We start from the raw sequence: 25,991 nt of genomic DNA, 5'->3' as shown, positions 1-25,991 counted from the left end.
ATAGAAGATACTGATTTGAAAATGAAATACTTAATTACAGGCACAATGACAGGACACAATGCCATCCCTGCCAAGCCCAGAAGACGGAGGCATTAACATGACCAACTAAATCTGTCAACCAGGCACTTGGCCAGACCCTGAGAATACAAAATATAAAATAATAATTGCTCTTGCTCTCAAAGATTTTATAGTCTAGAACAGTAAAAATATGATTGTAATAAAGCAAAGAGGATTAAATGGACTGGGTTCCCAGAGCAAAAGAGAGACTTTTACCCAAGACTTGCACGGCAGGGGTGGAGGTGCAGGGAGAGACATCAAAGAACGCTTCTTGGAGGTCACTCACGAGCTGATTGTTAGAAGATGAACAAAAGTTAGTGGGGCAAAGTGGAAGATGGAAAGAAAGTATTCTAAGCAAAAGGAACACTATGTACAAAAGTACCAATATGAGAAAACCTTCCTTCATTCAGGAAAAAAGCAATTACTCAGCACTTACCTTGAAGTAGGCACTGTGCTACATACTGATGATAAATCTGACAGGTTTCCCTGCTCTCATGAAATTATGAGAGCATTCATATTTATCGACCTACAAGTGCTTGTATGACTAGATCAGAGAGGGACCTTGAACAAATCAGCAAATTCACAATCATGGAAGCAAGTTTGTAATCACGGAAAAGTTCACAATCTGGGAAAGCCCTCTAGTCCATACTAGCAAAGCTAAACTTCTCCTAATAGAATCAGTATCCACTGGAAAACCTGAAGCAGGGGAGTGACATAATCAGTCAGCTGAAAAGGAGGCAGGAACGTCAATTGCAAGGGTGTAAAAATAATGTCATAAGAAATGATAGGACTTGTACTCTGACAATGGCAGAGGAATGAGACAAAAGCACTGATACAGAAAATTTCTGGAGACTGATCAACAGAACCTAGAAACTGTGAGGAACAAAGATGACGAATTGAGAATTCATTCTTGAGCAGCTTCGTGGATATTGTGTCACTCTCAATAGGATCACTCAAAAGGAGAAACAGATTTGGAGAAAGGATGAAGACTAAAGTCTTGGAAATGTTGATTTTCAAACACTTATGGAACTCCAAGTGCAAAATAATAATAATAGCTGCTATTTATCAGTATTTATTATGTGCCAGGTACTGTGTTGAAGTATATATGTAATGTATACATCATCTGATCTTCACAGGAACGCCTGCTATGAGTAAAATATTACAATAAAGCTTTCCAATAACCTGCCCTGCTGCAATAATGCAAATCTGGGTAAAATTCAATTGGTAAGATGTGAATGCTACCATTTTCCATTCAACTCTTACTCTCATTTCATTAACCTTGCAATAAAGCAATCCTGCATATTATGTAATCAAATCCATGGGGCCTCAAATATACCCTTATGGAAGGATGTTACTGTATTAGCATGTTATTAATGAGGAAACACAGTCACAGAGAGGGTGGGTAATTTGTTCGAAGTCACACAATAGAGGAATGAAGTTTGAGCCCAGATTTGTGTGACCACAAAGTCCAGGTTTTTAATTGCTACACTACACGACCCCTCTTGAGACTGGGGTGGTAACTGAAGATATATGGAGGTGACTAACACATGCATAGGAGTGCATGAGAATACTCGAAGTAAGGATCAAAATGAAAGAACTGAGAAAGGATCTCCCAATCTTACCCATATTTATGGGGTAAAATGAGGAATACAAGTTCACAAATAATTCTGAGGAGCAGGCAAAGAAGTAGGAAGACAACAAGAAAAAATGGTACTGTGAAAGGCTGAGAGGCTCAAAGACAGAGTGATAAGTAGCATCAGAGCTTCAGGGAGATCAGGTAAAATGAACAAAAAAGACCACTGGACTTTTTAGCACAAATCATTAATTGGTGACCTCAACCATACAATTTTAGTGGAATGATAGTTGAAGCAGAAGGTTGTTTGCAGTGACAATGAATGATGAAGATGTACAGACAATAAGACTCCTTTTAGAAGCTGGGCCATGATAGAAGATAAGAAAGGAAATGAAAGTCAAGATCTGTTTTGTTTTCCCTGAAATGCACAATACTGAAACATGTTTAATTGCTAATGAAAAAGAGACAGTACATGCAGTAACTTAATATTTGACTAAGAATTTTAAATGTGATACAAGTAAAAGGTAAAATTATCAAATAATGAGACAGATTTCGTCTGAGCTATAAAATTAGAGAAGTTCCCATTGCAGAGAAAAAGGATCACATTTCAATTTTATACAGCAGAACTTTCAAGATTGGCCAGTCAGTTTTTACCCATCACTCGTAAACAGAATTCCATAATGCTTTGTGTTAGCAAAACAATGGAGCAACCATCATTCAGAGCAAAAAGTATCAAATGTTGTTATATATTTGTGATGTTTCCTACCACATGAAGGGAGCTCCATAAACATAATACTCTTGGCCTCTCTTCTCCCATATTCACTAATAACCTCCAAAGGTCCAACACCACCAGGAAGTGGAATGACTTATACAATTAGTAAATTTAGAAAGAAAATCTGCACATGCTCAGTAAGCCTCTTAGGGACAGCTCTTCCATGCCCTATGTGTTGTAGGGGCAGGCCCTGTGTAGGGAAGTCTGTGGTGTTCCAGTGCTGCCTTAGACTAGATTGGTGAGTAATCCACTAAATTCTGGGTTCAACAGTTGAAATCCACTGGCTGCCATAAGCCATAATCTCCAATAGCAGAATGATCAGTGATGGGGTGACGTTTACATCTATCTGCTCAGCTCTTCTCTGCTTATGTCTTCACTAACTCAGATCTCAGGAAAGGAAAGCAAGGGTGCCACTTTCTGGGTCCCTCAAAGTCCCCACATTATCACACTCCCAAAACATTAAAACTATTAAGGGCAATAAAGCTATATCAAAGACTAATTTTTGTCTCGAACAAATAGTATAAAAATAATCAGGAATATGCCCAGAAGGCAGTTACCCATCATCCATATAATCAGTTAAAAATATTGAAAATGCTAGAGATCAGGGTTATTAAATAATCATGAGAATGGTAGCTTAACACTTACACTGAGATAAAGAAAAGTGACCATGAAAACAATTTCTACGAGGATGGAGCCACACATTGTGGGTGACAAAAAACACTAGACAAATACTTACTGTAACAGTCCAAAGAAAATTAAGCAAAAAACAAAGATAAAACATGGTATTTATAGTATGATCCCAAAATAACCAACCAGAATCCACAGCACATGAGAAAATGAAAAGACATATAGTGGGAAGACTCAACTTTGTAAAGATATCAAATTACCTAACAATTTATAAATTTAACTCATCCACAAAAATATAACAACAGGTCTGTCTTCTCATACACCTAGGGCTAGAAAGCAAGTTGTGGCCATGCTCTGTACCTCAAGATATTTGAAAAGTTTTGAGCAAGAGCAGTTTTACTCTATCGGCCTTCTATCCCTTTCACCTGATCTTGTTCTAAATAACTTTTGGCTGATTTCCAAATCCTTATCCACCTGAGAAACTACTTGCCAATAATGAAAATATTCTCTTCAAAAGAAAGCAATACATCACACCATGAAATACTACAGTAATAAGAAAATATGATCTATAGCTACACAAAACAATCTGGATGAGTCCAAACCCAAAGTCTACTCCTTTTATAGAAAGTACAATAGCTAGCCAAATTAATCTATGCTGTTAAAACCCAAGATCACGGTTACCCTTGAACAGTGTGACTGGAAAAGACAAGAGAAAAGCTTCTGGTGCTGGTGATCCTCTGTTTTCTGATCTAGGTTACACAGGTATGTTCAGTTTAGGTACATTCAGTTTATAAAATTCCACTATGCCTACATTTTATGATATGTGTACTTTTCTGTATGTACCTTATATTTCTTTTCCTTTTTCGCAGTTGGCTACTATGGGGATCTGAACCCTTGATCTTGGTGTTATAACACCATGCTCTAACCAACTGAGCTAACCTGCCAGCCCTGTACCTAATATTTCAATACACAGTTTTAAAACAAGAATATAATAGAGAATTCGAGAGAAAGAAACAAAAAAGGAGTTCCAAAACTTTGGAACAAAGAATGGCAGGGTTATAGGAATACGTGTTCAGAACCCCAAAAAGCTATTTTGAAGACGACAACTCAATTAAATGAGTAATCTAGATGTTGGAAAAATCAATCTCACAGTTACTATCTCCGTTACAGATCCCTTATGGTAAGCAACTTTACATGTTCATTTTCTTTTAATCTCACATTAACTCCAACCTAATTTGCTTTCCCCATTCCAATTCCTTTCACTTATATTTCAGTGAATAAAGATGTACAATTATTAGCAACTCTTCCTGAGTCACTGCTTTTGACAGAAAAGCACATGCTATAAAAGACATATCACAAAGACTATGCTTTCCAATGTTAACCAGTGGGACAAACACAGAATTTTTCTGGCCAATATTTAGCTCAGAAAAAGTTCAGGCAACAGTTTTGTAAGTGAAAAGATGCTGGCAAAAATTGAAAGATAGTATTAAAGTTAGAAACATGATGACTGCTTCACCCAAATCACTGTCTTTTTCTAGAAAGAATTCTCAGTAAAGGACACCATCACTCACCTAAGACCCCAAAAGTTGACGTTGTTCATTTCATCTGTCCATGTTTCCCTAAAGCTGATCACATCTAATTGCAAACCCAGCAGAACCACATAAAACTGTGGAGGGGAAACAGTTGGGAAACAGAGCAAAGACAACAAGGTGGAAGACCTGATCTCCAGGCACTCACTTCTAACAACCTCGAACTTAATCCTTCTCTCCTCACCTGTGAAATTTACTTAACAATCACCATCCTCATTACCACAAAGGCTACGAGGTATGAAGATGGGAGGCTCAAATGAGGAAAGCAATGGAAAAGCACTGGAAAAACTATAAATAAAGCACTATGCAGATGTAAGACATTGTTCTTGTAAATATACACCATCATACCATGACAGGAGCAATGTTTAAATACAATATTACCCTTGGATTGTTTTAGATGCCAGAATAGCTACTGAAACATCTTAAAAATATAACAATTATATTCGGTTGAACAATATGAAACTTTATTTTTAGGCCTAAAATGGGTAAATATTAATAGAAAACTTATAAAAAGTTTTATATTAAAGTTTTATATTTTTAGAAAGAGGTTTATTTTTTAAAAAATACTAAACAATTATAATACCTCGGGTTTGGGCAGCTTCCTTTAAAGCAGCTAGAAGGTGAGGCTTCAAGTTATCCAAAATAAATCTTCCTTCAAGACCTGGAAAAAGGGACCTAAAACATGAACGAGACATAGCCGGTTATAATAATCTAACAATTCTAAGAATAAAAAATCAATCATATATTTTCAAGCCAGTTAAACCTACTATTTTATTTTATATAAATTATAACACACACATCAAATCAAATTGCAATATACTTTTTGATCTAATATTATCTAGGCTTTGCTTTAAAGTATAAGGGTATCATGCACCATATTCAAATTCAGAAATACTCTAAACACCTTAGAATAAAATTAACTTTGTTTTCTGAAATGTCAATACACACCCTCAGGTACAAAGATAATATGCTATTTTAATTAATTTAAATTAAATTTCATCAAAACAATTCATTAGTGACTAATCTGACTTAGTCATTACTAGCATTTTATAATTACTGCTTTCAGTGTTCTGTTATTGAAATTTTAAAAAAAAAACTGCTTGGATAACTTTTTAACTAATAAACATTTGAATGCTTTATCACTTTAGAACATAAAATGTACCCTTCAATATTTTAACAAAGTATTTCTGCAAAAGTCTTCCTAACTATAAAATCTATATAGTTAACTGATGAATTTCATAATAAAGGAGTCTAAGTGTGGACAGGGTGGGAGAGCCCCTAAGAAGACACAAGCACTTTAAAAGAGTGATCTCTACCTTGGGTAATCTTCTGAGGTAATATAAATAACATCTTGATCTGATACAGATGAGGAGAAGGGGACAAAATGTCCATTTTGTAAGGGTAGCAGCTCCAGCCCAAGCAGCTCACTATAGGCCTGGTCGGAAAGCACGAATTCTAAAAGGTGAAGCTTTTCTTCAGCACTGCCCAGGTGTGTGCACTTCCTCAGCACCTGCCGCACCCACACGGGCGTCACCTTCCTCACAGGCGTCGCACTGGAAGCAGCAGTGAGCTGAATAGCAGCAGCCAGGTTCGCTGGTACTTTGGCGATCTGCTTCCCTGAGCTCTGGAGGTAGTTGAGCACAGTTTCTGTGTATTCCAAACTTTCATCAAGTTCTGAGAAGTATGCCTGCTCCAACGTGACCCAGTCATTGCTAACTGAATAAATCACTGCATTCTGGAACAGCTCATTAAACAGAGGCTCCAACACCAGCTGCCAGTGCACCTTGACTTTGCTCGCATCAGGCCAGAGCTTGTAGATGACGTCAACCGACAAGGGGAAATCAGAGCTCTTTTCTGTCTCCAGACGTTTTATTGAATCTAGGATCAGAGTAGCATAAGCTTTTGGGACAACATTCACAACAAGAAACTCATTCCATAACGCAGCCGGGTCTCTCCACTGGTCTAGCTCTCTCCATTTTATGCTCCTGCGGTTGTCCGTCAGGCCAAAGAACCCACTGATGTGAACAGGGAGTCCTGTTCTGCTTTCCTCACCAGGTGGTAAAGGAAGGAAACAAAATGCTTTTCCTGAGAAATCAGATACTGCTCCTTTTTCTTCATCATCTCTGCTTGATAAAGGCATGGCTATTCCAATGATTGGGACAAATTTCAATTCATCAGCTAGAGAGTCAAGTTCACTACTAATCCCTCGCCCACCTACACTGTTACAGACCAGCCAAGATGTCTTTTGTATATCCTTAGCACTCTCATCTTCTAAAGCTATATTTATATGATATGTTACACAAGTGATGCTATTGCTTGGAATCTTTTTACAATAGTTACTTATAGCAGTTCCCAGAATTTTTATAGAATTTGGCCGTTCATGTTTCAGGGCTTTATTCTCACTTGCAGTCACTCTAAACACCAGTTTCTCTGTTCCATCAGCCTCTCGGACATGTAAGGAGACATCCTGCACGCTTTTCAGAAAGAGCAGCACAGTGTCTGCATCTGCCCTAAAAGATTCAAACAACTCAAGAACTTTCTGCTTATTGTAGAGGTTGTTACTAAGCTGGGAAGGTTGCAGGCGAAGAGGGAAACGGAAAAATGTTCCTGGAAAATTGCCATCTACAAATGTTCCCTTGGTGCTTCCAAAAATGCCAATAAATGGTGCAAATTGGTCCGAAAGTTCACTAATTTCTTTGCTGTCATCTTTGAGATTCCAACATTGCCCTGATTCATGTGGACCAAAAAGTGTTTGATGAGGATCTAACATTCCAATCTGGTCACCACTAAAGATGCAAGGAACATCTGTAAAGAATACTTTAAGTCATGACAAACTCTGAAATTTAATGGACAATTATAATCACAATTAAAATGAATAATTATAATTACCATCAAAACATTACATATGAAAAAGATGAACCATAAAATGACTCAAAAACAAATTTATCTAAAAACAATTTAGCTTTGGAAATGTAATTCTTTGAATACGAAAAATAACAATTTCCCTTTTGATTCAATCTAATAATAAGTGCCAGGCATAAGACTTTCCATGATTATTGTCAAAACCTAGGATATATCTTCAAATACTCATTAAACACAAGCTGTAAAGAGTGTCTGGATTTTTACACTCAGCCCCCACAGCCATGTGAACCCAATTAAACAGAACAGAGTTGTATCCTATGCTCAAAAGAAAAACACCCAACTGTAGACTCTGAAAAAAGAGGGGCAGAAACACAATGCAGGAGATTCTGCCCCCCGAGTTACTCAGTAAGCACATGCCCTGCAGCAAGTGTGAAGTGAGTGTCCTTGCTTGGTCTTAATCCCTGTGCCTCTTGGAGGAGAAGTGCTTCTCACCATGCTGAGCCTAATTATAGTGAGGAGGGATACACACTGTTGTATATATAGCATGCCCCCTAAATTGATACCAACTGCTTCTCCTGTTCCTCAGCCAAAGACAGAGCGATATTTCAGCACTGACAGAAAAACAAGATGTGACAAACTCAGAGTGCTGAGAGAAGTTCCCCACCAGGTGCCTTCCTGAGGGCTTGTCACGGTGGTTCGAACATGTGTTTTGCCTTGCATGCTAGCTTTAGCACCTAAGCTTCAGGCATGATGCAGCTGCAGTGAAGGCAGCCTTTAAAAATCTATGGTCATCAACCACAGGTTCAGTTGTCACAGTCACCAGCTCCTAAGCTCTAAGGTACTTTAAGTAGCAAATGTCAGGTCCACCAATCCCATGGCTAAACCCATCAACACTGTGTCTGGGACAGCCCGCCCCTGCTAGACGGTGCCACACCCCCATGACTGAAATCAGGCCAAAGAGACTCCTGACATTGTAAAAGTATGACCTACAACCGTCTCAAATCCTCAGGTTAGAGAGCAGCTCCCAGTTAATGTCCCACATAAATGTGCTCATTCTCAGCTAGAGAATAAAATGACACTGAGATGCAGATGCTGGGCAATCAGCTGGTTTCTAACATCACAGTTCATTCCTACAGAACAGTCTCCTCAAATGTGCAATTCACATCTGTGCCCAACAACATTTACAAATCACTATGTGTTGCAGACCCGAGGGGTAACTTGCAAACAGGTGGATGTGAGAATATTAATATTCATGGATACCAGTTATATGTTCTGATATACAATTTAATGTAATTTTATTTTATAACATAGTCAACATTACGTAATATGATGTATTAACATTAATGTAACTTCCATAGGCTTACTAAAATCTGGCTATAGTTAGGATGACCCTACTTCCCCCTTGCCCAGGGCAGTCCCAATGTAGGACAGTTATCTGTGAGAATAATGACACCCTCTTTCACTCTCAAACATGTTCCAATTTAGACAATAAATTTTATGGTCACCCTAGCTATAGCTATAGCCCTGCCTAGTCATTACCTCCTTCTTCTGCAAAACACACTTAGAAACTAAATCATAACAAGGACCAATTCAACAAAAGAATTTTTAAGCACAAAACTATGAACTTTGAGTCTGGAAGAATAGCCATATATACTCTTAGAGATGTCTACACTAAAAGTTTCAAGTATTTCCCATCATAGCTATGAACCAGAAACCTCATAATCTTTTTAGATTCAAAATATGACTTCAAAGTAATCTTTAAAATACCTGTAAGTCTAAGAAGAGTAGAATTTTTATGAGAGAACAATATAGATACCAGAACTACTTCAAATATCTTCACTTTGTCAGTTATTCAATACCATTAGATATTATACTTTCCTCTTTAATATTCTGATATTTGTACAAGAAAATCTGTGATAATCAAGTTTGTTTGATTCTTGAAGACTTGTGGTATAAAATTTTTCAGAGTAACAATTCTGTGTTTTAGAAACTACGTTTCAAATCTCACAGAAAATGACAATATATTACACTGATTCCACTGGATTATGATGACTTTAACTTTTGGCATCATATGACAAAGTAAAACTTTGGTATAGTTACCATGGAAATTTTAGGAAATTCAAGACACACTGATATTTCACTGACATACTTCTTGCCATTGACAGAAGAATTTGGTAAAGATGACTTTAACACAGTATCATCTCTGAAGTTAACCAAATAAATTACAGAATACAAGCTAAAATATTTTCCAATATTAAGACTGAAAAGAAATACTATACCTGTTAAATGGTAGACAGAATTAAACCCAATTCCAAACCTCCCAACCTTCGAAGGGTCATCCTTTTTCCTGCTTCTCGCTATTTCTTGAATGCCGTGCCAGTCCTCTGGAGTGAAAATCGCATTGTTGTACACATAGAGAGCTGACCCTGGGTGTTAAAATGCGCAGGTAGGAATTCAGAAAGAGGTACACCAGAGTGTTCAGTTCCATTTCAACAGCTTTCTCTATACAAAATCACTTATGTGATGGGAAAATGGACAGGAGTGAATGGAGTAACTGAACTCTACACTATAATTCTAATTTTCTTCACAATAAAAATAAAAATACACATTAATGGTAAAAATTAGCAGCAGAAGGAATATGGTATTGTTCGCCAAAAATACACAGAGGAAAATTAAGGGTGTTATGGTACTCGGACACCTAAAACACAGGGCAAACAGGGAATTAATCAAAGTGTACTACACTTTGAGAAATTTGTTCTAAATAGCATATTTAAATCATTTTTTTTGTAAATGGAATTACCTGAAAATGTATTAAGGAGACTTGCTATCTAAAGAAGTTATGTGAGATGATGAATATGTTAATTTGTTTCACTATAGTAACCATTTTACCATATGTATCTATCTGAAAACAAGTTGTTTACCTTAAAGGTACACAATAAAATTTTAAAAAATAAAAATAAAGAAACTTTATTAATATATTATTTCATGAGGTAAAAAAAAATCCGCACAAATTTATAATTCTGCACAAATATTTCGGGAACTCCATTTGGAGACATATCTTCCGAAGTTCTAACATTCTTTGAATATATTCAACTAAATTAATTCAGCATACTTTAAAGATGATTAACGTTTTTCCTTAAAAAGTTATTGAGGTATAACATACATACAAGAAAGTACAGAGATCTTAAGTGCACAGCTCGATGAATTCTTACAGTGAATCAACCTGTGTAAGCTCCATCCAAATGAATTACATGGAGCGTTTGCAGCACCCCCAGAAGTCTTTCCTCGGGCTCCCATAAATTCAAGCACAGATATGGGGATGTTGGTCTAGTCTGTTTTGCACAAATGGCATGACTACTATTTTTGAAACAGTCCAGGCCAGGATATGAAATTAGTCAAGGCTGCAAAGGCCTTTTTGGAAAGGACGAGCACAGCGGTGAGGGTGGACTCTGGAGTCAGATGAGTTTGGATGTCAGGCCCAGCTCTGCATACTCAACTGCAGCACTTCAGGGAAACACAAGCCACTAAGGCTCAGTTTCTTCACATGTACAGTCAGGATGAGAACCAAATCTACCCACAAAGAAGTGCTGAGGATCCAGTAAGACAATACAAAAAAGGCGCTTGGCAGTACACAGTGCCCAGCACAGAGCAGACACCTAAAAATGTCAGATATCCTCACTGTTACAATCATTATTAGCATATGACACTGTCAATCTCTAATATAATACCATTAGTCTTCACAGAATATAACAAAATAAAATATGTAATTTGCATAATAAATATTACAGGAATATTTATAAAATAAATATCTTGTGATTACCCAACAGCTAAATATAGCTGGTTTAAAATGGCATCTAGCAAGCAGTATCTGGGTCTGCCTGTTCCAAATATCCATTAAAAATTCCTATGAAGACACAGAAAAAATGACCACAAAAAACTCACAACACTGAACACCAGGCCTGAGAGTGAACCTCTTGCCAGAATCTAGAAAGAACTCACATAACTACCAGATCTGTGGAATGGAATTAAGAAATCCAAGAGGTGATACATCCACATAACATTACCAGAATGTAGCAGACCACCAGCCTAAAGGAAGACCCACCTTCCTTCTCGCTGTCCATCCGAAAACTGGGCAGCCAACCCTTTACTGCCTATAGTGAAATTACAAGATAAAAGACCCTTGTTTGGACAAATTAAAATAAAAAGTATTTCATATGAAATGGTGAGCATGGTGAGCGGGCGAGCCAGGTTGGCTAAATGCATTACTTCTCAGCTAATTTCTGCATCTAGCAGGAAGAACCTATCATCTAATGCTGTAATCAAGGTACAATTCTGATCATACTCAGACTGGAATGAGGGAGAAGCTGAATATTTTGCCTTTGCCCCAATTCACTTGGAGTCTCACTGGCTCACCACCTCCATCACTGAGATCAATTTAAAAATACTCCATATCTATCCTGATCAAAAGGGTGTGCTTTTGATTCTGATGGCAAGATGAGAAAGGAATAAACAATCCTGAGCAAAGAACAAAAAGGTTATCTGGGAAGGAAAAGGGCCAGCAGCAGACCTGCAGTCGATTTTCTCCCTTTACCTAGGGAATACCCAAGAAAGAAAGAGATGACCCAGCCAAACTTCCTTCTGGGCAGACACTCTCAGAGCATTTACAAGGTGGGGAGTCCTTAGCTACTAGATTCTTTCAGAACCTGGAATTTGTACATTAATGAGGCATAATTCCCTTGAAAATGTCACAAGCTATATGATTATCAGAGAAAAACATGAACATGTTTCATGACTGAAATATCTCTGTAAAACGACAGTCGGCACACATCACAGGAGACCAACTTCACTGAATCCAGGCCAAGGTGTGTCCTAACGCAGCACAAAAGGACCTGGGGGACGGGGGGGTGCCAGGAGTCCCAGACTTCTACATGCTTCCTTCACCTGTGTGTCTTACATCCTTGAAATCCTTAGTAAAGTGTGATGCTGGGTAAGAACTCTTATTCTACTGCATCTGTGTTGACATTCTGAGCCTTTTGTTATGTCATTAAATAGAAGGGAACAAAAACAAGTTCTCATCTGCAACACTAAGTGCCAGTAAAGAGAAGAAACTGTGATCCAAGAAGATGACTGTTCACCTCTAACTGCAAGAGAAAGACATTCTTCACTATGCAAGAGTGTGAAGGGCCCTCAAATAAATGTCGTTAAATAAAGACATCAAAGATCACTGCCACCTACTTTTATGTCCACGTTTATTTTAAATTGGCTAATCCAATATCACTTTTAAAGAGCCTATCTATAAACATCCTTATGCACAAACTCAGTGAAATAAAATTGTTTCAAATATTTTTTAAAATGAAGTGAAGCGAAAGGTGGATGGAAAAATCCTAGACAGGAAGAATTCTGAAGTAAAACACTTCTATGATTTCTTTTATACTCTCACCTTTATGGTTCCACAATACATACATAACAATGAACACCAGTATGACACCAGACATAAGACATTACACATATATGATCTCATTTTATCAAAATAACTGAGAGAAAGATTTTTCTCTTATTACCATTTGAGCAGTGCGTAAATATGACAGAGCTGCCACATGGTGCACTTGTTTGTAGAGCTACACATGGGAGTCCTGTGTAGGACCAGGACTTAACCTGAAGTCCTTTGAATCCAAACTGGATGTCTTTCCACAATGGCTACAGTAAATCAAAGACTCTTAGAGTCAAGGAACCTTACAAACTAACCCTGTCACTATAAAGATGACCTGACCTCTAAGGCAACTGACCCCAGATCAGCAAGGTGGCAGTGGTCGGGACAAGAATGCAAGCCTCCTGATGGTGCTGTGTTCGGATCACAAATCTAATCTAAGAACGACTATATTAGCTATAATAAATGCTAAATATTTAATTAACAATAATCTTGATTACCCTCCTAAATCATAAAACATCTTTTTAAAATATATGATTTATATCTCTTTAAAAATGTCTAAAAAAGTCTGAATTAATCCGGCGTTTTCTCAATAACTTTCCATCACATATAGGCATTCATAACAATCATCCTCTTGACTTTGGAGCTGCACTAAAAGTCATGAACCTTCTTCACAACACAATTCAGAGCAGGAGTGAGATATCAGGAGTTGACTGATAATGGTTCTCTTCCCGTCTTTCCTTTCATTTTCCTTATTCCCTTCCTCTCCTTCAATCTTTCTTCCACCCCACTTCCAAACCAGGGTATCCCTGAAGCAGAAGATAATACACAAATGCACAGCCTCTTATAGCTTCTTTCCTAAGGTTAAGAAAGCATTACATATATGGAAAGAGTGTCCCTTTGTCTTACTGATGATATAAGATACAAGCTGACTGAATAGAGTAAGAGGCTTATGTAACTACATTGCTTTTTAAAATTTTGAGTTTTGACATTTTTATTCTTTATTCACTAAAAACACTACCTGGCAGAGAAACTTTCCCACCAAAACCAGAGAAAAACATCTAAAGAAGTGGAATTAAACATGCTAAGAAATGAAGTACAAATGATATTAGACTGTTTATTAAATGGAATTCTGCAAATCATTAAAAATCACCTGTTAGTACATAAAATAAAACTTGCTCCTAACTAATTATTGATTCTTACCCTGATATTGCGCCATATCTTTTGACCAAAGAGTCTCCGTTCCATATTGAGTCTCATCATATAAAAATTTAACTTCTGTGGCCCCAGCATCTTCTGCATTCTGAATTAATTCCTAACCACAAAATACACAAAAAAATAATATTTAATAATCTAGTAATCTAGTACTCATCTTTGTATGACCTACAAAATTTAAAAGGTAAATATATTTAAGTAAAGGAAGCCTACTATTTGCATCATTATCTTTTGGATCTGGTGAGGTTACTACTGAAAGCTAATTGTTACATACAAATGAGAGTATGACTGAAAAGTCCTTCTTCAATCATGTACACCTAAGATTTGGCTTTTAATTTTTTATCACTTAGCCTCTAAATACAAATCTGGGGTCTATTTGCAACTCTGTCTCTTATTTACAATCTACCCAAAGCTTTCATTCAAAAGAAATTATTCCATTTCCAAAAGCTGCACATATTATTTGTGGGAGGTACCTCATGCTTGAGCAGTTACCAAAAACAGAGCTTTATTTCACATTCACTTACCAAACTTACTTTCTCTTAGAAAAAAAAAAGAAAGCAAATAGTTTCAATCTATGTGCGCCCTTAAACAGTCTGCATTCTTGAGAGCTTGAGATATGAACATGTCTTTCTCCTATACTAAGCTGAAAGCTCCTTGATGGTCAGGATTGACTCATTCCTTTCATAAGGGAGGGAGTAATATTATTTGTTTGAGTGGATGGGTGGCCAGACCCCTGTAATGCAGAAAGGAAAGGGCAAACTGCAAGATTTACACCCATCAGGAGCCACAACACAATTTCCAATCCTGGACAGTCACAGTCACTTCTGCTCAACTACCACAAACACACTGAGCTCTAGTAAATTTGAAGGGAACTCTGGACTCTGAAATAAGATTCAACCCTAGAGCCAATCCCATCATCATCAAAACTTGCAATGAACTCCAGAGATAGTATCCCTAGCTTATTCTGAACCTTGCCTATAGTAAGGAAAACAGACAATAATTTTCTGAATAAATTCTGACTTAGAACAAACCAAATCAAGGACTTATGTTTTAAATGAATGGGTCTTTAATACAATAAATCACCCTTTATCATTAAACTAATGAACTTCTAACTTTGGGGAAAAAAACTTTTTTACTTCTCCAGAACCCTGGCAGCACTAAATTAGATGTAGGGATGGGCAAGAATTGAAGAGACCTTATATGGACACTGCTACATTCCAACAGTAATTACTTTATCGGAGTAGAAAAGGGATACAATGTCCACATGAAATTAAACAACTATAAGGAGGCTGAGGGAATAGTACAGAATCAAAGAGCTAGTTTTGAGATCAGGCTTTCAGTTTACCCTGAAAAGGTAGGGTTGGGTGTCTTATCCTACCAGCTGTCCAAACCCAAACATAAACATTTGAACCATACTTTCTACTGCCTCCTTATCAGCTACTAATTCCTCCAACTTACGCAACTGCCTTTTTCTCATAGGATTTTCAATTTTTTAAGACATATTCCTACCCTATTCAGTTTAACAGAATCCCCAGAAACTAGCAATCTTATTTACATTAGGATATTATAATATAAAAGATGAAAATAAGAATTAAATAGGTAGTAAAACACAATTTAACTTACAAAATAACAGCACTTTGGAGGTTGGATCTTATTTTCATTTAGATATCTATTTGTAATTTATTTGTATTTTAGGGAACAGAGATAGAGAAAACATAAGATAAAATCCCAAGTGCCAGGCTCCAACTATCACTTGCAAATTAAGTAAAAATAGAATAGGTAGCTTTTCCCCTAAACTGTAAACTTCAGGGGGATTGTTTTTTAAAATAATTCTCAGAAGCAGAAGCAATAAATTTTACACTTGCTCTTGGGCAAGTCACTACAATACCTCTGACCTGTTTCAGCAAACCACAAAAGATGGTGGTATAGGCGATTAATAAGATTCCTATTAAATTCAGAATGGTAGAATTCTATAAAATAGCCAAGGAACAAAGATTATATTGATCTGCCTACAATACAAATATACACAATAAGCAAGGTAGAAGGACTAACCCTCAGCTATTTGACAAAGGTTCACTCATACCACCATTGTCTGGTTTCTTAGGATCCCAGCCAACATATCTTCATTTTAAATTTATTCTATTCACTTCTCTCTACCCCCAAAACAACCCCATAACCATACTCTTCCCATATTCACTTTCCTAATAGATCAATATAAAAAGAGTTTTCAAATTAAACTTATGTGAAACACGTGCCTGCTCTGAAAGGACTTAAACTGCTCCAGTATCCCATATCGTATTACAATCACTAAAGATATAGCAATCCTCAGTTAGTGCCTACCCAAGCATTAGTATGTAAGATAAATAAGTAGAACAGACTCAGTCCTTATTGTCTAAAAATTTAGCATCTAAACTAGAAAATATAATGAGGGCTAAGACACTGATGGTAATAAACACTAAATAAGTTAATGAGAAGAAAAATGCATAATAATTGATCCACTTTTACAATTAATTAAGAATGTTCCTTATTAAGCTTAAACACAAAATCTAATTTCGGCAATATCTTCCTGTTGCTTTCTTTTATGGTTATTCAATTTTTTGTTTTATTTCTTAATGAGTATATTCATACTAAACAAATATATCACAAATAGAAATAAATAACTAAAATAATTTTCCTATTAAATAAACCCTCCCAAAAAGGCAAACCTCTAAATCCAGGAGTCACATGGGCATGTGTTAGTGGCCTCAGCATACGGACTGTGTGTTTGAGTGGCTGGTTGATTGGATGCTGTGTAATGCCCCTCTGCACAATGTTCTACATAAGGCATTCCTGGAAAGACACTGTGCTTGATTATAGCACATAGCAGCTTAGTGTGTTCCTTTACCCTGGAAACTCTTGTATTTATAGTGACTGAATTCTCAAACCCATCCCATCCAGCTATGCACTGCAGCCACGGAGATAAAAAATACAGCCACTCAAATCTAGATGAAATTTTAAAAATTTAAACACTAACAGGACCTCTAAGTAATTTTACTTCATCTCATTTTTATCAAAGTAAATCACACATAAACGCAAATATGCCCCACCTTAAGAATCTGCCCTCCTTCTGGATATCTTCTTAAAATGTCCTTGAGAAAATCAACCAGTGGTGGAGTTGTTTGACCAAATCGACCTAAAATACAGAATACATTTTAAATAATTTAGAAAAAAAAAATCCCATGACCTATCACCAATGTGTGATCTGGTTTCAAGATAGTACAACTCTACAAGTTATGGTTTCAGACATCTCACTGCAGCACTCTGGTACAAAAATTGATCTGACTAAGCAATTAAATAGAAAGTAAAGCAGACTCAATTTTATCAAATCTCAGCATATTTAACTGAATTATAGTTAGGTTTCAAAAAATGTCAAAAGATTATTATATTCAAAAATAAAGAGCATGGGGGAGGAAAGGCAGGGGGTTGCTATTTTCCAAAGCAAATGAAATAAATGGTGCTAGTTTGTGGGTGCCTTGCCACTAAATAATAAGTAACATATAGTTATGCCTATTACACATTTTTAATAGTCGCAAACTCAACCAGTGTTCTCACTGTTATGAAATTCGGTAGTCACTGTCTCAATGGCTATCCAGTGCAAGTACCCTTAACCCTTGCCTAAACTAGATATTCTTACATCAGCTGACCAGGTCACCTTCAGATAGATGACAGGAGGGTGAAGGGAAAATGGAGAGAAGGGAAGTAATTCCTCAGATGCACATATAAGAAAATCTATATAGGAGTAAAAAGATATCTGTGCTTAAAAAAAAAAATCATCACGTAAATTTATTTGCATTATTTTGGTACAACTATCCACCAAGACCAAGCCCAAACAAGACTCTGTTTCCACAGACTTCTACCCCATTCATTTTCATAACCCAACTAGCTCCACCACCCTGTTGTCCTCAGGCCTGAGTATCCCCTCATTGCATCCCAATGTTACATGCTTTCATTTCACTTCTAAAACACAATCTTTTTTAACCACTTTATTGAGTATGATTGACATACAAAAGCTGTAGATATTTATGTATACAACTTCATGCATTTGAAGAGAAGTATACACCCATGAAACCATCAAATCATTAATTCACACCATCAAGGCCATAAACTTATCCATCACCTCCAAAAGCTTCCTCCTACCCCCTTTGTTTTTGTTTTCCTTTTGTGGTAAGAGTACTTAATATAAAATCTATCCTCTTAGAAAATTTTTAAGAATATAATACAGTATTATCAGTCACAGGCCCTACATTGTACAGTAGCTCTCCAGATCCTATTTGTTTTGTATAACAAACCTTACACCCTTTGACCAGCACCTCCCATGTCTCCCTCCCTGCAGCCCCTGGCAACCACCATTCTACTCTCTGCTTCTTTGTTAAAATATAATCTTTATGCAACTAAACATGGCACATACTCCTCATGAAGTCAATATTATACCTCCCCCTTTTAAGCCTTTTGATTGAAGGTTTACAAAAAGATGACAATTTTTCGAAGTCAGATCTCCAATCCTGATCCAGTCAGATAACTGAAAAAAAGAAAATAAAAAGTATTAAAAACAATATATTCCCTAATATTATAGATTCAAAACTTTACCTCAATTTTTTTTTTCACTTAAGAAGTATTGTTTGTTAACTGTTCTTATCAGGAAGTTAGTTACTCTGGAGAAATGAATATTTCAGAGAATAGAAATTTAATCCAAAACTTGATTTAAAAATTTAAAGAATTTAAATTTAAAGGGTTTAAGGATTCTTCCTTAAATAATGACATATGATTAAAAATACATATATTTCTGCTTTAATACAATTAAAATTTTTTAATGATAAATCAGGATCATTAACATAAATAAAATCATTCTTCTGATCATTTCCAAAGTGTATTGCTCAGAACACAGAGCTATAGAACCCCAACAGATATAAGAACACAAAAGAAATTCTGCTTTTAAATTAGCTGTAATAATTTGGTTTTTAGGACATTTAACATTTATATGTATGGCAATTTAGAAAGGATTATACTAAGTGATATTTCTCAAATTTTAGTAGGAATACCTTTTTCTCTCATTTATTTTCAAAGAGCATCCTATAGTGTTCTTAGAAATACACTTTGTAAAATACTGTTACAGATGTTGCTACAAAGAAAGGTGTGATATGGAAGGAAGGGACAAATGAGGTTTCCAACCCCTGAAGTTGCTTGGTCTGTAACTACTCTGAAATTAGCTTTCTTGAAAAATGCCTGGATGTTCACTTTTCTTTTGGCGATTTTTCTGTTCCTCATAAAGGCTGGATGCATGTGTTACTATGATCCACAGGAGCAGTGTAATAAAGTGCCTTTTCTGAAAACTAAAGTAAATAATCCCAAGCCAGATCAACTTTCTGCCCAGTGATCTACTCCTAAGTGTTCGTAGGGAGTGATCTCTTACAGGTCAACAGTCTACACAACCTTACTCAAACGCTCTCCCGAAGGACCACCTGTCTAACTTACACTTCATTGACAGGGTATGAAGGACATCATTTACCAATTCAAAACTTCAGCATTTCCAACTGTCTACCACACATCTCACCTGGATATCCACCAAGGTTCTCAAATCTCAACCTGTCAAAAGTGAATTCACTAGCTTTCCTTTCAACAGTTATCCCTCATCTAGATTTTATATCACAATTAATGGTGTCACCATACACCTAGTCACATCAGCTGGAAAGCACAGAGAAAACCTCTCTCTCCAAACCACATGTCCCATCAGCCTCTAGGTCCCAGCATGTCCATCCTCCTCCAATCTCTCTCAAATCTAACTTGCTGTTCCTTCATTTCCAATCGTACAGGACTTTCAACATGTCTTGAACTTTTTATAACAATCTCTCACCTGGTCTCCTTACTCTTACATCATCCTCATTCTAGTCTCCATTTCTAAAATACAAATCTGAGCATGATGTTACAGTTCCCAGCTTATAAAGCACTTTTATGTACACATTCCCACTAAATCTTAAAGCAAGCCTGTAAAAACTAGTTAACTCCTTGCACAGGTGCTTCTGGAAACACGGATAAGAATATTCATAGCAAGACCACCGCTAACAAAAACAATACAAATTCTGTGACTATTAATACAGTGGGATATTATACAGCAATGAAAAAATGAATTAACTAAGCTGTACACAAATTCGGATGATATTAATAACATAATATTGAGGGAAATAAGCTAGTTCCAAGTTACTACATACAGAATAATAAGCTTCTTATAAACTTCATAAACAACTACAGTAAACAGAACATTGTTGAGGTTATATATTTAGGCTACATACACATGTGCACATAAACGCACAAACATATACATACATACATATACGTACATATACACACATAAAGATGCTTAAAAACTATTAAAACAAGTACAAAAAAGGCAACAGAATAATAAACACAAAGGGGTAAGGGAAGAGAGACAGGCTATAGGCTGGGGAGAAGACACAGAGATAAATATAAACTACTGACGGTGTTCTAATTCTCTGGTTGGATGATGTTATTATAAATGGCCATTCCATTGTTAGTTAGTTAATTAATTAATTATTAAAACAGAGCCATGCATGAGCCACGGATTATTAGTCTAAGTCAGTATAGCTAAGATACATTAGAATGAAGAAAAGCAGGAAGAGAGGAAGGAAGGAAATCTATAATGCAGAAGATATTTCCAGTTCTTAAAGAGGACTTGAAAAGGAAGACAACACTGAGTGGAATCAGTTAGTAAAATCTGGCTACATGGATCTGACAATGAATACTTTCAGCAGATCATAATCCATGACCTGGGAAATGCAGGGAAGTGATTTTCCAAAAGAGCAATCAAGCAGCACAGTAACTCAGCAGTGCTATCTGCTTTCTCCTCCTGCGCTTGCCAAGATTTGAGGGTTTTGCTTGTGCCTCTTCCTTTCCTGGTCCCCAAATCACTCCAACCAAGCAAAATAACTTTGGTCCTCTTCATCCCCAGATGCAATTGGCCACAAGAAATCTTAAAAGCTGCCCATTTCAGTCTTTCTATTTTGTTTTTAAAACAGGGTGATTATAAAATAATTTGAACATCTGGGTCTCTGTCCTTGCCAGCCTCACCCTCCTTTATAAACCTCAGAGGTGCTCATCTTCATTTGCTAGAAAACGATAACTTCAAATTATTAAGCAAACAACAATATTAATTGCAATCTTGATCTCCCAATGCTTCCTCCTTTGTTCAGCCATCAAAGACACAGGGAGATGCTCAAGATTCAAAAGTTGGGAGGGTGGGCATTTGTGATCAGTTCAAAAGAAAAGTTAAGTAATACTTCAAACTTCCTGGTTTGAGGCTCAAACGCATTTGTTAAAGAAAAAAAAGGATCAGGAAGTGGCACAGCTAGAGTTTATAGATTCAGTCTCTTCATGGAACTGGAGGTAAAAAGAGGCACTTTACAAATTCCACTTCCAGACCAGGAAAAGCAAAACAGAGACAAAGAGAAAGAAGATTGTAGATGATCCAGAAAGACTGAGGCCTATGTAAGTGCCTACTGCCGACTAAGTCCAATACCAACCAAGAGCATCAAGTGACAAGCAGTTGTCAACAGTGTTTTTTTCCTGCCGACCCTGAAATACTTAAAATTTTCACCAGTAATTCATATATAAAAGGTTCTAAGCAGCATCTGAATAAAAAGGAAAAGAAAACTCCACTTCCATGAAGGATTTGCTTATACACAGGTGACCCTTTTGATGGCACACCTTACTAAATTAACCAGGTCAACAGAGATCACAAGCCCATCCTCTCTGAATCAGGAGAGAATTGTGCCCTCTACTTGTTTTCTAGCTAACTTTCAAAGCTTATTTTAATGGTTTAAGCCCTTCCTCTCTTAACAAGCTTTACATTTAACTTTTATTTTATCTCCAATTGACACCCTGACAGATTCTCTGTGGTATGAAATAAAGATCCATAGACTTTGGAATCAAACAGACCAGTGTTCAAATCCTGACTTCATACTTCATCTCTCTGAATCTTGTCTGTACTCTTTCACAAAATAGACTAGCAATAACTAACTCACAAGGTTCTCATGAGTATTAAATAAGATGATATATAAAAAAAGTTCCTAGAACAGTGCCTGGAACACAGCTGCTCAATAAATGTTAATCATATTCCAACATATTTTACCAAAGCACAGAAAGAGAAATGTGCTAAGCATCAGTTACTTCCCAAAATTCTATCTCTAGTCCTGATCTCACATTATCCCAGATCTGCAGCTGCCTGTTGAATATCTCAATCCAATAAAGACCTTAGAACTGCTTAGAATTAGTTTTATGTCATTTACATTAGAAACGAGAAAGCAGATCCTAACACATGAATTAGTGTGGCCTCTGTTATACATACACAGAAAGAAGGACCTAGGTCACCCACCTGTTTCCTACATTTTCCTAGATGCTTCTTTGATGTCTCACCATCAGCTGAACTATATATAAAAGCAAACTAATCATCACACTTTCTCCAAAATTAGCTCCCTCTATGTACTTGCTAATTGAACCCATATTTTTCCTTTCTGACTCAAGGCCTGTGAACGTCCTTGGCAAGGCCTTCTGCCTTACTCTACACACACACACAAACCCAAGCCCCACATCCTTTGGTACCAAACTGCCATAATTCTGTCATTTACAAACTTTCCTCTACAACTTTTCCTTTCAGTTTCACCTTTACAGCCGCAGTCTGGAACCTCATTACCTCACACCATGACAAAAGTGTCCTACCTAGACCCCCTTCCCCCCGCCCGGTCTCAAACGCTAAGCACCACTGCCATTTTTCCCATCCCATTTCCATGCTTTTTGCAGACACCTGCAAAAATACTTCTACTGGCAAGACTGAGCCACAATTGAGCCTATTGGGTGTGACCACATCTAGAGGACAAGATGACAAAGTAGAGCCAGAGGAGTAACCAAAGAAGTGGGTATAGAACCAGGAGAGTGGGCAGGAGAGGAAGGTTAAGAGGTGGGGGTAGGCACAGAAAAAGAGATAAGAGTGACAAGCTTTGCTCCTTTTTGATTGTAAGTCCTCAGTCAAGTCAATGTGTGCACATCAACAAACACCGTGGGGAACCGATGAGGACTGAACCATCTGCTGATTAACCAGAATCTGTGTCTAAAAGTACAAGGAACCAGAAGGCTGACCCAGCCAGGTACACAGAGGTCAAGATTACACCTAAGGCTTAAAAATCACACGTACTGGGCAGGCCCGTGGCTCACTTGGGAGAGTACGGTGCTGATAATACCAAGGCCACGGGTTCGGATCCCATATAGGAATGGCCGGTTGGCTCACTAGGTGAGCGTGGTGCTGACAACACCAAGTCAAGGGTTAAGATCCCCTTACCGGTCATCTTAAAAAAAAAAAAAAAAAAAATCACATGTACCAAGTACTTCACCAATATTTGTATGGGGTAGTAAGGAAATCCAACATTTGAAATGTCATTCTCTATTGCTCAAGTATTCCTTGAGTGTTCAACTCTTTTTGACTCCCTTAAATGCTAGAAATGATGTTCGTTATCATATAAAAATGTGAAGATATTTATTAGAATAAAAGAATAAGTTAGTTTTCAGTAAAAAGTCTTCAAATAATTTCTTTAAGAAAATTGTAAAATTTTCATCAATCTTAAAGGATACATATGACAATGTGAAATATTCCTATTTTCCAAAGTTTTGATCTATCGCCATCATTTGCACTTTGGAAATTTTAACATAAGTTTACACCTCAAAATAACAGATTCATATTAAATTATGTCTGAAGATCCTTTCAGCCCTAAATTTCTGTGATTCAAAAATGCAAAAAAGCTTCCAAAATATAAAAGGCGAAGATATTTACCAGTATTCCAGTTAAATCTATAACAAATAGAAAAATATGGGTAATGATTAAGTCACTTCAAAGATAATGTCTCTAAATTGGAAAGAAAAAAAAAAATCTCTTCTGGCTATAATGCCCATCAAAAAAATTATCTTAACTGCAGGAAGTGAAGATTCAGATAAAACGGGGCTGGGAGTAAACTGAGCGTGCGTCCCCCGTGGCTGACACAAAGGAAACCCCGTGCGGTCTCGCTACTGGCAAGTCCTAACACAGATGGCAGGCCCGCGGATCTGCTCCGAGGCCCGGCCGCCTACCTCCCTGTCGCCGCGCCACAGCCGCTGCTCGGACACCGGGAAGCCGGTCTCGGCGAAGATGCGCTCCTTGACGCCGCGCGCGGTGCAGGACACCGGAACCGCCACGGTCCTGCAGCCCACGCAGCCGGGGAGGACAGTCACCCGGACCCACCTGTGCAAAAGGCAAAGGGACCCTCAGTGGGACCACGCGGGTGGACGGGACCAGCCCGCGGCACCCGCCGAGCGCGCGCCCTGCCGCGGGGACCCCGGGCGCCGGGACCCCCACGCGGCCTTGGGCCCGGTCCGGCCCGGGCGGGGTTACCTGTCCCCCATCGCGGGCGTCCTCGGCCGCGGGGCTCGTGTCCGCCTCCTCAAGCCGGCGCCTGGTCACGGCCGGCTCCGCCGCACCAAGAGGCCCGGCGCGGGCCCGAAGGGCGGGATCCTCATGGCATCGGCCGGCGCAGCCGCGGCCGAGCTCAGCCGCAGCCCCGGGAGCAGCGCCGGGGCCGAGGTGGTAATGCGAAAGGAAGCCGGGGCGGCAGAGGAGGAGCAGACGGCGGCGGCGGCGGCGGCGCGCGCCTCTTCAGGCGCTGCCCGCGGGCACGCGCCCGCCCGGACCGTTAGCCGAAGAAACGCCTCCCCGCTCCGCCCCGCCCCGCCGCGCCTCGCCCCGCCCGGAGCGATAGCTGAGGAACCGCCTCGCCCCGCCCGGCCCCGCCCCGTCCGCCTCGCCCCGCCCGGCCTAGCCCCGCCCCCGCTCTGCCCAGACTTCAAACAGATAATAGCATCGGTATTTGCGGAATGTTCATCTGGGGAGAGGAGATGCGTTTTCCCTGGTAGAGTTCGACAGTGCCTTAAAATGCAGCACTACACGTTTCTAGGGCCTACGTCGCCTTCAACTCTAACGACTTTACTCGATGGGAGAAGCATCTCCAAATAACATTGGCCTCTCAGGGATGAGAGGGGAACGTGGTGGTTGCAGAACGGTGTCTTCCCATTCGTTTCGCTAGTTTTTAAGGCACAGAAGTAGGAACAATGATTCGGTTTACTGGTGGAAGGAAAGCCAGCAGCAAAGTAATAGATGGCAGTGCACAAAAATACTTCCTATGCCATTTTAAAAGTATATGTAACTTATTTTGGCAATATTATGTTGTTGGTAGCCTGTGTCTCCCCATCACAACTGCAAGGTCCTTAAAAGCAAAGTGTGTGGGGCTTGATAAGGCCTCAGTGAATACCAGGCCCTTCCTTCGGTTTATTTCTCATAGGTATGAATGCCCATTGCAAAAAGAAAAAAAAAAGGGCAACATCTATTAAAGTAACTTGAAAGCTACATCGTGAACAAGTAAACTTGTTGTGCTTCTTATTTTAAATAGCTTGCATGGAATAAAATTAAATTTTAGAGTTGACAAAAAAAATGGCATTAATTAAATTACCACCCCCCCAAATATTATTATTACTCAGAATTCATCACCAGTAATAAATACACAGAACATCCTTACAGATGTTCCATCCCTCTTTCTTACCCAGGAGATTGATGTTAAGTCATGCATGCCTTTTCCTACTTGGAAGAGGTAAGCATGTTTTGTGAATTAGAAGAGAATATGGTAACTCAGTTTAAAGATCAGGCCAGAAAACCCTAACGGACAAATATTTACTTCTTTAATCAGGTAAGACTGGACAAGCAAATGCATTAGAATATCAACAAATGCAAAGAATGTGAGC

At 38.2% G+C, this 25,991-nt stretch overlaps 1 protein-coding gene across 3 annotated transcripts in view; it reads right to left on the bottom strand.

Moving 5' to 3' along the window:
• Positions 1-25,991, bottom strand: part of SACS (sacsin molecular chaperone) — an 83,772-nt gene that overhangs the window by 21,757 nt on the left and 36,024 nt on the right. The window contains exons 1-8 of one of the 3 annotated variants that reach the window (XM_063102893.1): positions 24,592-24,777; positions 24,291-24,441; positions 18,594-18,681; positions 17,210-17,295; positions 14,112-14,223; positions 9,760-9,906; positions 5,935-7,423; positions 5,202-5,293 (exon numbers count right to left, since the gene is read on the bottom strand). In XM_063102893.1, coding sequence (XP_062958963.1) covers positions 5,202-5,293; positions 5,935-7,423; positions 9,760-9,906; positions 14,112-14,223; positions 17,210-17,295; positions 18,594-18,681; positions 24,291-24,441; positions 24,592-24,602 — 2,176 coding nt within the window. In that variant the 5' untranslated portion in view covers positions 24,603-24,777. Of the gene's footprint in view, positions 1-5,201; positions 5,294-5,934; positions 7,424-9,759; positions 9,907-14,111; positions 14,224-17,209; positions 17,296-18,593; positions 18,682-24,290; positions 24,442-24,591; positions 24,778-25,991 lie in introns of those variants that run through there. The other 2 variants (XM_063102892.1, XM_063102894.1) reach the window with 2 other exon arrangements.

The sequence above is a fragment of the Cynocephalus volans genome, chromosome 7 (assembly GCF_027409185.1).
Source record: "Cynocephalus volans isolate mCynVol1 chromosome 7, mCynVol1.pri, whole genome shotgun sequence".
Lineage (NCBI taxonomy): Eukaryota > Metazoa > Chordata > Mammalia > Dermoptera > Cynocephalidae > Cynocephalus > Cynocephalus volans.
This window is presented reverse-complemented; position numbering and strand designations above follow the sequence as displayed.